General features: G+C 40.5%; 2 protein-coding genes across 3 annotated transcripts; one reads left to right on the top strand and one right to left on the bottom strand.

The window, feature by feature from the left end:
• Nucleotides 1-73: 73 nt before the first annotated feature.
• Nucleotides 74-10,291, bottom strand: usp12b (ubiquitin specific peptidase 12b). Of its 2 annotated transcripts, none has more exons than XM_027165026.2 (9): nucleotides 10,024-10,291; nucleotides 7,355-7,435; nucleotides 6,830-7,043; nucleotides 5,757-6,010; nucleotides 5,280-5,356; nucleotides 4,553-4,636; nucleotides 4,154-4,351; nucleotides 3,955-4,033; nucleotides 74-2,950 (listed from the first exon to the last, which is right to left on the bottom strand). In XM_027165026.2, exons 1-9 carry the CDS (start codon nucleotides 10,069-10,071, stop codon nucleotides 2,849-2,851), a joined length of 1,137 nt encoding a protein of 378 aa, XP_027020827.2. In that variant the 5' UTR covers nucleotides 10,072-10,291; the 3' UTR covers nucleotides 74-2,848. The 2 variants fall into 2 exon arrangements, with proteins under 2 accessions (XP_027020827.2, XP_047674012.1); XM_047818056.1 differs by lacking the exon at nucleotides 10,024-10,291 and adding an exon at nucleotides 9,095-9,212.
• Nucleotides 10,292-11,028: 737 nt separating this feature from the next.
• On the top strand, nucleotides 11,029-14,412 carry rasl11a (RAS-like, family 11, member A). Its single transcript, XM_027165039.2, has 4 exons — nucleotides 11,029-11,611; nucleotides 12,001-12,057; nucleotides 12,150-12,232; nucleotides 12,857-14,412. Exons 1-4 carry the CDS (start codon nucleotides 11,464-11,466, stop codon nucleotides 13,325-13,327), a joined length of 759 nt encoding a protein of 252 aa, XP_027020840.1. The 5' UTR covers nucleotides 11,029-11,463; the 3' UTR covers nucleotides 13,328-14,412.
• The last annotated feature ends 452 nt before the right edge of the window (nucleotides 14,413-14,864 follow it).

The following is a 14,864-nucleotide window of genomic DNA, read 5'->3' on the forward strand; positions in this document are numbered from 1 at the left end:
TAAACATGGTTAACCAACATTTTTTGAGAAAACTCAAACTTTTCTTTAATACAACACTCGCACTTCAGGGCAGTAGATTTTTTTTGTTGCTTTTATTGAGAACCAACAGCATCTTTTTTTATTTACTCCATACACTTCACATCTCCTTTTACAATCTGTATATTGTCGAAAGTGCAACATTGACGGGCAGTGGTTTGGGGAGGTGGGTGATCACATGACTCAGCGGACTTCGGTGCTGCGTTACACTGATGTCTGCAAACTGGCTTTAAATGCAAAATAATCAACATTCATTCACTTTGATCAGTGGGTTGCAGCTTAAAAGAGTCAGACATTTTTAATCAGTCATCGCCAGTTGCATTTCGTATGAAAGAATTAATTAACAAAACATATAGAAGAAAATATAAACCTAGAACTTGATATAACTTATGAAATTGACAAAAAAACAACAACTTTCAGACATCTTTCCGTTACTCTGTTTACTTTAAGTATTGTATCCGTTTACTGTGGGTTTAATGTTAACAGCTCAATTAAGGCTGCTATAAAAGAAGTATAAAAAGGTATAAAGATGACATTTCACCTTACATCACGCGCCAATCGCAGTGTTTTTCAGCCCAGTCTTCCACGATATGGAGCACATGTACATTTACTACAGATAAGAACTTCTTCCCTTGGACTTCCAGTAGAAATCATTATACAGGTCTGGTTTTTATTTCTCAGTCCGGAGAAGCATGTCAGAAATCCTCTCCACCGCAATCTCACACACGTGATATACACCAGCTTTGAAAAACACTGGGATATTCCTTTAAAGTGTGGCATCAACATTCCTGTACTTATTACCCAATTATAACATGTTATACGAGCATTATAAGAGCTGGAATACAGATTTCTATATGATTTGTGGAAATTTGTCAGCAGCAGTTTAAAACCCTTACAGATAAGAAGAAATGAGAAGCATTTGAGAAACACGCGTGTTGATAGAAATTCTCCTGGAGGCCAAATCTCGGTGCAAACGTGTAGGTGAGGAGTCTGGATGAACAAAACAATGGGCTGCTGAAGTAAATGAAAACATGCTGTTAAGCTACAAGGTTGTTATAAGGGCATTTGTGCCTCTCATTCAGTGGAAGATTACCACCATTTAAAAAAAAATATCTGGCATGTGCATGTTCCTGTGGACGTGTTTATAAGCCACAGGTCGGCTCACGGAGCCTATTAATCAGCTGGGAACCAGCAGAATGGGACAACACTCACTTCTCACACCCACTTAATGTCCGTGATTGGACATGTTTACTAGCAAAGCTGGAAAGGAAAGAGAAAAATAAGCCTCCACAACAATCAGGGGTTATATTTACCAAACGTATCTCTGCTCCAGTGATCTCAGACTGGGATTACTGCAAATGCACAGGAGCATTTAAAAACAGCTCATACTGTCACATGCCTATGCTGTTCTTTGCACTTCAGTGAGTTTGTGAAATCCAGACAGGAATGATTGAGGGGAATTTAGCTCCTCTGGCAACCCATAACTCTTCACTTTTGCATTTTCAGCAAATTTAGTTGGGCCGCTCTGGGAAACGTGTCTGGTCGCACCAACAACCAACCAAAAAAGAAAAAAGACCCGCAGTTCTTTGCTCCACTTCCTTTCTCCACAAATATCCAGTTAAACATTTACAGAGTACAAAGAGAAGGAAACAAAAGCGCTTGGAGATAATGTGTGTGAGATTCTAGCTACTCATTTAAAGTCATGAATTATCCAGGTCTTTAAATGTGAGGTCTGGATCTCTTGTGAAACAAAAAGTCTCTCGTTCAACTGAATCGTCAACACAGAACTTTCTACAATAGCAAAAAATAATCAAGTGATGCCCTTGTACCCAAGTGTGCCTTTATTAAATCCAAGTTTTCTGTTCTATTCTACAAAGCGCACACTGCCGTAGTGTGTGTGTTCCACCAAGTGTGCACTGTGTGACATTCAAAACACTGCATTCGCTGGTCTGAAAGTAAATGGCTCGAACCCAAACACTAAACTCCAAACAATCTTATTACTAAACCACAGAAGCTGCACTGCGCCCGTACCCAACATCCTCTCTGCTCCACAGTGCTGGCAACCCGCAGGCATTTTTCCCCCCAAATAGCATCTAGTAAATGATTGCTTATGTCAGTTCAAAGAGAAAAAAAAACAAAAAAAACGGTAAAATAATACAACTCTAAACCAGCCAAACCAGGTCACCGAGCTACAGCTGAGGCGCATCATATTATTGCAACATATAATATGATCTCTTGACTCTACATAGCCGGATACCTAGTGGGCACAGAGTGTGGTGCGTTTTTACAGCTGATGAAGGTCTAGTGAAAGAGAGTGAGTCTCCGACCAAAATGTTTACAGGTAATTACTTTTATCATAAACTTCTCTGTGCCAAAACAGCGTTAGCTTTTACAGTACACACCTCCGTGACAAAGCATAAAGCAAAGTGTCATGCAGAAAAATGAATGCCAAACCATCAGAATTCCATGTCACTGGTTTTACATATACCATAACCTTTTCCATATGCCATCAAGAGTTATTTATTTTCTGTGCTGACTGATGGCGTGTGTGTGTCTGTGGGATGACCGATGACTGAAAACCTCCAGACTTTCATTATGCCTGTATGGAGATGACTGTGCCACTCACATCGCTCTGGAATCAACTGCTCCTGCCTTCTGTTTGCTGGCTGCTCCAGAGCAAAGGCTCATCTGGATGACTCGAGGCTCGTCTGAGAGGGTCTGAAGTGGGGACTTCCGTTGCCCAAGCCCCACCTTCTGCCTCAGCCCGACTTTCATAAAGCCAAAGCGGTCCCATTCGCACGCTGCCATCAGCTCAGTCTCTGGACTGGTAAAAGAGAATGTAGCCTGACTCCGAGTTTTTGGAAATGTCAGACGTCAGCCCGTAGAACTCTTCTATCGCCTGGGCATCTATTTTCTAAACACAACAAGAAAGACATAAACGTTGCTGTGAACAGCCTTTCAAACCGTTTTATGTCAAGAGCTAAAAGTTTCACAACAAAATAGAAGCACAAACAAGCAGGAATGAAAAGAAGTAAAAGAGTGGAAAACGGGCAGACTGAGGTCTACCAGCAGTATGAGCTTAGCCTCAGGGAAATAAAGCGGATCTGAAAGGAATCCCAGCAGACTGGCGGCAGTGTACACTGTGGAAAATTCACATCCAGCTCTGTCTGTTGGAAAGATGCCCCACAGTGGGGAGAAAAAAATGCTAATCGGTCTTCTTCTTCTAATGCACTCTGGAGCCTCACTAATCCATTAAGATGAGCGCTGAGCAGCCGTATGACTCGTCACCCTCAATATTTTTACCTCCTGCATACACAGCATGCCACTCCTGTACTTCTGCTTGTGTTTGATACCAAGAGTTCATAGAGCTGTCCTTCAGGCTCAACCTGCAGTCTAGCCCTGACATTCCTTCCAAGATGCACATGCAGCATCGTTTTCCGTAGGAAATCCTGTCTACGTCTACACTTTGGTCTACCGTAATGATGTGGTTTTGCTAAATCATGAGACTAAACAATTGCAGAGTAATCACAAGCATACAAATAACAGATGGTGTGTCTCTAAAGCCCTTCACCTGCATAATGATTGCTTTTTACTGCATGTGATACACACTTTTGTGCCAATAAGAACGAAAAGAAGAGAGACATTTCAGCACCCTACAAACAACAAACTACAAACAACACGGGACCAGACTGAAAGTTGACTGAAAGACACAGTAGCCCAGACCAGTGCTAGGCATGACACGCTATTATTTTTATTTACTTATTTTTCGCCTGCTGTTTAAACTTTTAACTGCATTCTAGCTACGCACGCACATCAGAACAAATTTTTCCGGTTTACAGAAAAAATTTCAGGTCACAAAAAAAACGTACAAGTAGAAAATAGACTACTATAAACAGATCAGCATGTATTCAGTCTTACCTCTACAATATCATCATCAAACAGCAACCAGAAACCATGACTTTTCACTATAGTGATGTAATGACCACGATTTGGCCCACTGAAACAGAACAAGGAAATAAAAAGCAGTTAGCTTGTACGAGCAAAGCCATAACTCTACCAAGCACACTGTTATTAATGGCGGTGATGGGTGTTCTATTGGTCTTAAATAAACACCTACCTCCCACAGTGCACCACCACAGCCACAAGGTCATAGAGACGGTCGGGGTTTGTGGCGTCACCGGAGGTATTGAAGAGCCTCAGCTCCAGAGGGAAGACCACACGGTAGGACAGTTTGGTATAGCGATGCAGCTGGTCCATATACTTAAAGCGCTTTAGGTGCAGAGCGAGGATCATGGGTAATTTCTTCACACGCATCCTGAAGTGGAAACGGAAAGGTGAAAAAACAGAAAAGTGAAAAGTGAGCTCTTCTTCTTAAGGTGGCTTATATCTGAATGCTGAGACACAACACACGCAAGCCTGATGGGATTTCTACAGTTACTGTGTCCAGCATCTACAGTGCTACTGCTGAGTTTAGAAGCCTATTAAAGACTGTATCTGTATACAGATCAAAAAGTACCGTTTCTGTGCCTCCTGCTTACTCCGACACTGCTCACAGTAGTACTTGTATTCGCTGCATAATGTCTCTGTGTTACTGAAGCCCCTGCAAAAGGGAGACATTTCACAGCTGTTAGATTAATAATGACGACTGCTTTACACCCACGGAACAATGACGGCTCTCTCATGGCAACGCAGTGACAGTCATGAGCCAAGACAGTACAAGGCAGGATAATGTGGGAAAATTAATACTGCAATTATGTCATCTTAACTTCTGGAAACACAATGTGGAAAAACTGCTAACAAAGTCAACATTAGAACCAAAACATTTTGATTTCATTTCATTTTTACAAAATTTATAATAAAAGCAATAATAATGTACAACATAGTCAAATATACACACACACACACACACACATATGACATGAATATATAGTATTATTCTTCTTGCCATATCACTTTAGAAGGCTATGCATACCTGAGGTATGCGTTCATGTGCCAGATTCAGAGCTTAGGTCATCCTTTAAACTATAAGAATTATCATATTGCAGTACAATTGATTCCTATGCAAGGAAATTTGTATTATAAATATTTCTATTTTTTTACCCACTACATTTGTTAGCAGTTAACATTAGCTAGCTACCAGAGAATGCTGTTAATAGCATTAAAGTGTTTTGTGAATGAAGAAATGAAACTCTGTTACTCGTAAGCAGATATATCTTTAACCCCCTACCTAGGTATGGATTTACCTGAGACAGTGTGTGATGGATGTGTTCTGCTCCACATCCACAGAGAGATCCAAAAAATCCTCGTCTTTACTGCTAACCTGGGGGGGTGACAAGGAAAGGAACCATTCTTAACATTTCAGATTTCTATTCATGAACAGATTTGTCTGAATTGTCATCAAACATTGACTTTAGTCATCATTAGGATCTAGGTGTAAGATGAAATACAAATATGGATTAAAATATTTACTGTATAAGCATGGATGACTCGTGTCCTCTAGATAACTAAACATTTTAAGCCTCATCTATTCCATCCTCTTTAGGACTTCCACAGGAAGTGAGGGCTACCTTAGGTGCATTATAAAAGGACAAACGATGGCTAATATATAAAGAAATATACATAGAAGTGTCAAGGAAACAATTCCACTCCCAAAATGTAAACTAGCCCAGGAGCAGGAAGTAGACAGATCTCTGTTAGACAGCTTGTTCTCTTCAGCTCACCGCTTCACAGTTGAGGCAGCGCGTCTCGTTGGTCAGTGTGCCCTGGAAGATCTCATGCACCCACGTCTGTTGATTCTTCTCGGCCGATTCTGCCTCTCCAGTATTGCTCCCACTTCCACCTCCTCCATTTTGAACCACCTTGCCGTTCTGCTGCCGCTCTTGGCTCTTCTCCTCCTGCAGCAGGTCGGCGATGGTGTTGAGCAGGTAGTTGAGAAACTCGTGAGCATCTTGTTGCATGTAGTTGTCAAACAACTCTGACACGGGAAACATACATACAGAAGAGTGACGTGTTAATTTGAACGCAGTAATGTGTGAGAGAAATGTGATGTGACAATCATATGATGTGCCAACAAACCCACGTAATGAAATGTTTAATCGGGTATCCAGGTTAAAAAATAAAACAACATATTTTTTCTCCATTATTCACATTACTGAAATTGTGCTCAAGGTTCAAGTTAATCAAGTGAAATATCACTTTAGTGATTAGTGGTTAGTTGATTTCTTTTTATGTCAGAAAGATAACACTGCATTGTTTGATCTCTCAGACTGCAGCTTAATTTGTTAAAACTCAACAGCACAAACCATGATTTCAGAGCATGGCTAATAATAGCCAACCAAACTGAGCACTGAGTCATTTCAGTACTTCAGCGCTGCTGTCTATTGACTCAGTTTAATTTAATCACGGTGTGGATTTTTCCTTCTGTCATTAACGATGAGCCACCTAACTGAGCCTCTCTGTCAGATACATAAATAATAGCAGAAGAAACAATATAATTAACCAAACAGCTGATAAGACAGGAAAAAGAAACCCTGTTGATTTCTTCCATAATGAACCTAATGCTTGCATCATGGCTAAATAAAATAAAGACGTCACTGTGATTAATCCAGTCGCTGCTGAAGTCATGCTCAAGACAACCTCAAACAGACTCCTCAGTGAAAAAGCAGATTGGATTAACTTTAAATCAATTGGTTTGTTCTTAGTGGCTTCACCCTTGCACTGCAGTGGCTTCGTGTTGAGGGCTGAACACATGGTCTATTCAGAAATGTCACTCATAAGAACATTTTTGTGGTACCGTTTTCCTTCCTCAGGCGTGAGATGAACTTCTTAGGAGGGATGACTCCCACTTTTTTCTTCTGAGTAGCGATGCTGTTGAAAAGATCAGCCAGGCAGGTGAGCAGGCTCTCTTTACGCCGAGGTTGCACCTTGTAGGCCAGCACTTTCTCCCGGAATGGACGACAGAAATACAGAGCCTGCAGCACTGAGTTACAGTAGCAGGTGTTGCCAAACTGCAAAAAAAGACCCACGGGAAGAGAGAAGAAAAACCAAAAAAGATTAATTTAAAATACTGAGTCCGATAGAAGCTTGTGAGCTGCATCTAAAGACTTGTAAAGTCAATCTTATGTATACTCTGATGTTAATTTTAAAGCAGGAGACTTTAACAACAATTTAATCGGATAGGGTTGCTGATAAGAACAGGTGTTTTTTTTAAAGCAGAAGTGACTAATATAGTCCACACCAGATTTGCAAATGTCAGTGATATACTTAGCAAAGCTTTATGGTTAACTTACTCAGTGTCACAAATACAGAGGTAACTTACATTAACTAGACCAAAGTAGTGTTCATTTACGGGGAACTGTTCTGGTCCAATCTCCTTCTCCAAAGCTGAGGCATTGGCGCCCTGAAAAGATAAATCCACAAGGGTTATTATCTCAGTCTCTTACACTCACTGTCATAAGTTACTACCAGAAGAAAATCTGTCCTGTTAAAATTGAACAGAAACATCCTGTTGGAGGAAGCGTCGACATTAACAGGATGCCCATGCACTCGGAAACGCGTGTTTTGTACTAACAAAGCACCTGCAGGGAGCCCAGCACTGCTCTTTATGTCTAAAAGGAAATAATAACCCTGGACATCTAAAGTACAGCACAAAGCTTAAATATAGCCTGAGTGTGTTAAAAGGACCTGGGTGACACTGTGTGGAGTCTCACCCTTGGGTCAGGAACACAGTTTGTGCAGATGGTAAAAGAGATTAGTTTGTTATAATAATGCACCATTCTGAATTCTTAATATTGTCACTTTATACCAATAAAGTGTAAAATAATAATAATTAAAATAATAAATAATAATAAATAAAATAATATACTGAATCACTACTGAAAAACAGACGTCTTGAACTTAATATACATTTAAGGCACTAAACACGTTTAGTTACCCAAACAGAAAAGATCTAAAACCAGAGCAGTGTTTCAGGTTCAGACAAGTGGCAAGATTCACTGTCTAATCAGTTCATCCCTAATTATGAGAGTAAATGAAGCCCACAAATCAGAGTTGTCAATACACTCGCAGGATTAAAGGAACCAAATTGTACTTTTACTTGTTTAGTAGGTATTACCATCTAACGTACGTCTTGTCTACCTTCAGTATTTATCCTTTGTCCCGGGAAGGAGCACGAGCAGTATGTTAAATTAGCTTTTAGATTCAAAAAGCCTTTTAAATTACTTACACTACTCCACCCCAGTGACACTGGGAAAATGATGACTTGGTAGTTTTATTTCTAAGAATGTATGACCTTGGCTGTTAGGACAGACAGCACACACACACACACACACACACACACACACACACACACACACACACACACACAAAGATCACGTTATATGTAACTAAACTTACAGAGTGAAAAGTGAAAAGAACCGTTTAAATGAAGGGACAAACAGGACACTGCTGTATATATTCACAAACACAACAACAACAAGAGGGATGGAGGAAGATGACTCACACTGAATTAGCACTTCTGCCATGCGAACTGATGCTAGCAGTGACGATTAACGTTAGCCATTTAACTTCAATTAAATTAAATCACACCACAGCGTAGAAACTGACTGCTTTGTGTTACAGTGCAGATTGTCGACATGAAGTTTTGTGTGTCGACATGAAGTCAGGACAAAACTCAGAGACACAGCAAAAGTCAATCAAGCTTTAAAACATAACAAATAAAACACTCGTGTACTCCGAAAAGTGTTTACTCGTACTGCATATTTTGGTTTGTTTGTTTGTTTTTTAGGTAAGCACAGATTAAATATTGCCATGGAGACGCCCTGCACGGCTCAGATGCTAGCTGTACTGCGCTAGCTTTTAGCTTGAGAAAACAACTCGCTAAATTTTTTTTTATACTTATTTAAGGCTCCAAATAGCTGAATGATTAAAACAAGATAAATTATCTTCAACTTAATTACATCTAAAGAGCGCTAAATGACGAGACCTCGACTGCTGGGCAAACTTTGAGGAGATATCGTGTGCTAGGATGACACGGTTTCTCTGCCTGCTAGCTGTTTACCTTCTTGTGCAGTTAGCTGAACCCAAACACCGGCTACACGCAGTGGAGGGAGGACACACACCACACCACACCACACCACACCACACCACACCACACCACACCACACCACACCACACCACTCTCTCTCTCTCTCTCTCTCTCTCTCTCTCTCTCACACACACACATACATACAGACACCACAATCTAAACTCTCACACACAGACACACAAACACCACACGCTACACTCTCTCTCTCTCTCTCTCTCACGCACAGACAGACAGACACCACACTCTCCACTCTCACACACACACACACACACACACACACATACAGACACCACACTCTACACTCTCACACACAGACACACAAACACACACCACACTCTACACACACTCTCTCTCTCTCTCTCTCTCTCTCTCTCTCTCTCTCTCTCACACACACACACACACACACACACACACACACACACACACACCGCACTCTACACTCTCACACACAGACACACAAACACACACTACACTCTCTCTCTCTCTCTCTCTCTCTCTCTCTCTCTCTCTCTCTCTCACACACACACACACACACACACACACACACGCACAGACAGACAGACACCACACTCTCCACTCTCACACACACATACAGACACCACACTCTACACTCTCACACACAGACACACAAACACACACCACACTCTCTCTCTCTCTCTCTCTCTCTCTCTCTCTCTCTCTCTCACTCTCTCACACACACATACAGGCACCGCACTCTACACTCTCACACACAAACACACACTACACTCACTCTCTCTCTCTCTCTCTCTCTCTCTCTCTCTCTCTCTCACACACACACACACACACACACACACACACACACACACACACACACACACACACACACAACAGTAGCAGGCTAACGGCTACATAGCAAAGCTCAGAAAAAAATAACAACCCACCATCGTACATATCGAGGCGATCTTTCGGACTGTCATCAGTATTTCCATCCGTCTGCCGCCATACTGGACCAAATCCAGCTGTAAAACCGTGACAGCCACAAAAGGCTGGATTTTCGGTAAAAAGCTTTAGCCTGTCCAGCAGCTGGACACGGAACGAGGAGCACCGTCTGTCACTGCAAGACCTGCGTCCCTGTCCGGTGTGCAGGGCGCATGCGCAACTTGACGCGTGCGCACTCGCTCAGTGAGAGTGTCTGCTGTGAGAAGGAAGCCAGTGACGATTCTCATACAGAGGCTATAGATACATCATTACGTTAAAAATCAGACAATTAATTAATGGAAACAAACAGAAATAAAACGCATATGCAAAATAAATAAATAAATAAATAATAACAACAATAACAATAACAAAAATGATGTAATAGTAACATGTTGTTTTAATTTCTAGAGTCATTTATCCCAATCCTTTAAGTTGCACAAATATCTTTTTAATAACTTTTTTTTTACTTAATTTTTACTTAACATTTTTTTTTACTTTGCAAATTTTTAATCCATAAACAGAAGTTTAATCATGGCCTTGCTTAAATACCAAATAATAAAACTATATGTCAGATTCCTGTAACCCTATGAGAGCTGTTTTGGTGATACTGTGATAAACCCACTTTCCTCTACTTGTTTTCACTGTTTTTCTCCTTTTCGCTCCTCTTTTTTTATTACTCTTTAAATTTTACAAGCTTTATGTAAGTGCTCGTTTTTCTCAGGGTGTTTGCACAGTACAATTTCTGCTTCGTCAAGAAAAAGTCAATAAAATGTAAACTCATCAATTTGAAGGTGTTTTTTACGATGTTTATTAGTTGTTGTTTTTTTTAATGTTATTTCTAACGCATAGATGTATATTATAAGATCTGAGCAACATATTAACATGCCAAATGAAGAAAAAAGAAAAAGAAAAAAAGAGCTTTTTCTTTTCCTTTCACTTGAGTCCAGTCCGGATGTTGGTGAGTTCCGGATGCGTCAGAGCGCAGTGTTTCAGCGCGGTGCGCTTTGTCATGGTGTCATCCGCCCCTTGGCTCTTTCTGCTCTGTTCTCTCTTGGAGCGGCTTTATATGCAGCGGAATCCACACACACACACACACACACAGCTACACTAAGGGTACACACTTTCTGCGTATGATCACAAGATCCAGTTCCATTGCTATACGGATTAATACTGACATGAAGAGTGCATGAGAAACAGCGAGCAAGCGCGAGCGAGTGTGCGGATTTACGCCTGGACTGTTTCTCATTCAGAGGGTTTGTCAAGATTATTGCTTGGTGTGGGCTCAGTCATTCACTGCCTCACATTATGAGAACAAGACTGGAGTATTGGGAGAGGGTTGCTTGGATAAGTCAAAGTTCTGACATCAATTCGCAGGCACTCGGATGAAGTCGCCAGGTTTCTAAATGCGTCTCCCCGAGCAGCCGAGAACAATGAGCACCGGTTCTGGCAACTTTCTGCTAGTCCCAATACCGGAGTACCCAGGCCTGGACTGTGTGCCTAATAAAAATGTGAAAATAGTCGTTCTTGGAGCTAGCAACGTCGGGAAAACAGGTAATAATAAAGTAAATAATAATCTGTTTTTTTGTTTGTTTGTTTTTTATATGTGAAACATTTAAAAGAAGCTACAGCTATTTGTGCTGCAATCCAGTATCAGTGTGCAGCACGTGAAGGATTTAATATACATCATCATCATCTCTTATCATCATTTGTGTATAGTGTAGGAGAAAATCCGTGTATACAAGACAGCACAAAGTATCAACAAAAAAGTTGAATGTGAAAGTTTGTGAATATCAGGCAGGTTTGAGGAGAAGTTGTCCTCCAGAGGGCGACACACAAATGTTTAGTTTCATGCATATGGGAAAAATATATTCAGTGTATATATATACTTTTTTTTCTTGTAAATCCAAAAAAAAATGTGTTTGTTTTGTTAAACTTTGCAGCCTTAATAGTACGATTTCTGACCAAGAGGTTTATCGGTGATTATGAAGCCAACACAGGTAATACCCCTACAACATTCAAACATTTTCTAACTTGTGAATCATAAACCAAGTAACCATAACAACGAAAACCTGGTTATTCCTTTGTCTAGGGGCCTTGTATTCAAGAAAGATCAATCTTGAAGGAGAGCAGGTTTCACTACAAGTGCAGGACACTCCTTGTGTCTCACTGCAGGTAATTCAGTGCATCCTCAATGTCTGTTTCCTGTCTTGCTCTGTATCTTATCTGGGTGTCATGTAGGTCAGGCAGTCTTTACCTCCGGGACCTCAGCAGGCTTCTGACAAACCCTGAGGGTAATTTTAGTTCAAACATTTTTGCCTGCAGGCAAAGAAGGCGGGAGTGGAGATAAAGAGGGTGTTCTTAGTTAGAGTCATTATAGGGAAAAGGGGGAGAGAGTGTTTTTCAGCTCCAATCACAGTTTCCTGGACCAGACTCACATTTTAATGGTTATTCCTCAGTTAAAACGGCTCATTTTTCAATATTTATCAGTACAAGGCCACAAACAGGCCCAGTGCTGCAGGACGTGTCACCCCTGATCTTGGACAGCAGTTTCTAGCAGTACACTCAGTTTGGTTTGCTTTTCTTGGCACACTTTAGGCTTTTTTCAGCTTGCTGTGTTGAAGCACAAATGCGATGTTGAAAGAAAAACAGTCATGGATACACAAACTTGTGCAATCATTAAAACAAAATGTTCCTCCAAAATGCAATCTTTTTTCTCGCCTGCTGCAGCCTATCATTAGTCGCTCTCATACTTTTATTTTCACTTATTTTATTGTCCTTTCTGTATTTCTTTTACAGGATGATGCAGAGGGTCTGTACTGCCAGGAACAGATTAACCGCTCCATCTACTGGGCAGACGGCTATGTGCTGGTCTTTTCCATCACGGACATGCATAGCTACCGGACCATTCAGCCACTCTATGAGCATGTGCGCCGCATCCACCCGAGCGGCAACATCCCTATAATCCTCGTAGGCAACAAGAGTGACCTTCTGAGGGCTCGCCAGGTACCTACAGATGAGGGCCAGGCACTGGCAGCTGAGCTTGGAGGACACTATTTTGAAGCTTCAGCCAGGGAGAATCATGACGGTGTGCAGGCAGCATTCCTGCACTTGTGTCAGGAGGTGAGCCGGGCACTGGGAGGGGTGAACGGAGAGAAGAGGAGGGGAGGATTGCACCTTGTCCGGCCAAAGAGTCCCAACATGCAGGACCTGAAAAGAAGATTCCGGCAAGTGCTCTCTTCTAGAGGGAAATCGACAACTGCAGTGTGATGATATCGTAATGCCAGTCATTGATTTACAGTCTGAGGAGACAAACAACACAATATGTACTCTTAACTAGATTTTTCACTGCAGCATCCATGTACCTCTAGTAAACACGGGGGGGGGGCTTTTATCTGATTTTAAACAAAGACAATCTTTGCCTGGAAGAACACTAATATGTAGAATGATATAATGATTTATCATTACTGATGTACCATTATAATATATTAATGATAAATAAAGATACGTTATGTTAAAGATATGTATTTTTTCACAATTTGTGATTTTAGCTCATAATATTATTACAGATGTTTTATCATTCAATTAAAAATACAGAGATGATGTGTGATGAAATGATTGGCTAAGAACATGGCCAGGGCTTTTCCAGGCTTTTTCATTATTGCTGTGTGCTAAAGTAAGCTTTTAGACAAGTAAAGCTCTTAAACACCCTTAGATGGAAAAAAAAGATTTTTTCTATTTGGTATATCTGCCCATGAATTTGAGAATTATTTTTAGTTATTTAGTTAAGTTATTTCTAAGATTCCTTGTATGGCTGATTTCCATATATAGAAAGGAGGACAAGCAACTGGTGGTTCTCATGAACTTTGACTCGCATAGGCTATGTGAAGCCAAAGCAGGGGTTGGGCGAATGTTTTATATTTCATTCACTTATTCTTTTATTTATCCTTCCCCACTTGCGAGGGGGAATTTTACAGCTCAAAGCTGCTTCCCTGTAACAGATATTCTGGAATGTGATGCTTACTCATTGCAAACAGTCTTTGACCCTTAATCTTGTGTCTTTGACATTCGACCTTTGATTTTCCTGTCCTGATCAGAAGCAGATTTTACTGCAGAGTGCCTTGTTTTTCTGTCTATTTTATTGTGAACAAAGAAAATGTTGTAAAAGTGACATTTTGATATGTTTTGTGTTTATTTTTTTTCCTTGTTGCTGAATTCCTTGTAGAAACACAAAGGCATCCTTTACTAATTATAGATATTGTTCCTGCTCATTATATGTAGTTCTGTATATAAACAGAACAAAGGTACAGAGGATTCTGTAATCATTTCCACATTTTAAAGATACTATAAGACTATTCATGCCCCTGCCTCTAGTGCTTTTTTTCCTCTTTGGGTTGCGTACTGGCACTTACTGTAGCTAAAAAAGAAAGGCATATATTTTTCAATGATTTGGCCGATTCTGGTTTATGCTGTTTGTATTATATGAAACATACATAATCATGAGCCTCAAATTACAAATAATGCATTTATGATCTTCAACAATGTTCAGTTTCTTGTGTGCACAGTCTGACATGATTGAGCTTGATAATGAACAGAGGAGTTAAAACTTGTGTACTACAGTCTACTCCACAGTCTCCGATGTTCACATGTTCACCTTCGCCTGACTGTTGGCCTTAAAATAAATATTTATGAAATTTAGATTTGCACACTTGTTCAGGGCATCTGCATATTTTTAAAAAGCTGTCTAAACTGACATTTTACAACTGTTCCATATTTTATTGTCCTAAATGAGATTGTGTTTCCTCCC

This window comes from Tachysurus fulvidraco, chromosome 1 (genome assembly GCF_022655615.1).
Source record: "Tachysurus fulvidraco isolate hzauxx_2018 chromosome 1, HZAU_PFXX_2.0, whole genome shotgun sequence".
NCBI lineage: Eukaryota > Metazoa > Chordata > Actinopteri > Siluriformes > Bagridae > Tachysurus > Tachysurus fulvidraco.

Excerpts from the sequence above, each read along its gene's own strand:
- usp12b (XM_027165026.2), bottom strand. The coding sequence starts at position 10,071 with ATGGAAATACTGATGACAGTCCGAAAGATCGCCTCGATATGTACGATG. Across the intron at positions 5,357-5,756 it reads GCTGCCTCAACTGTGAAGCG|GTTAGCAGTAAAGACGAGGA; the intron begins GTGAGCTGAAGA and ends TCACCCCCCCAG. Across the intron at positions 2,951-3,954 it reads TTGATGATGATATTGTAGAG|AAAATAGATGCCCAGGCGAT; the intron begins GTAAGACTGAAT and ends TGTTGTGTTTAG.
- rasl11a (XM_027165039.2), top strand. The coding sequence starts at position 11,464 with ATGCGTCTCCCCGAGCAGCCGAGAACAATGAGCACCGGTTCTGGCAAC. Across the intron at positions 12,058-12,149 it reads TGATTATGAAGCCAACACAG|GGGCCTTGTATTCAAGAAAG; the intron begins GTAATACCCCTA and ends TCCTTTGTCTAG. Across the intron at positions 12,233-12,856 it reads CTCCTTGTGTCTCACTGCAG|GATGATGCAGAGGGTCTGTA; the intron begins GTAATTCAGTGC and ends TTTCTTTTACAG.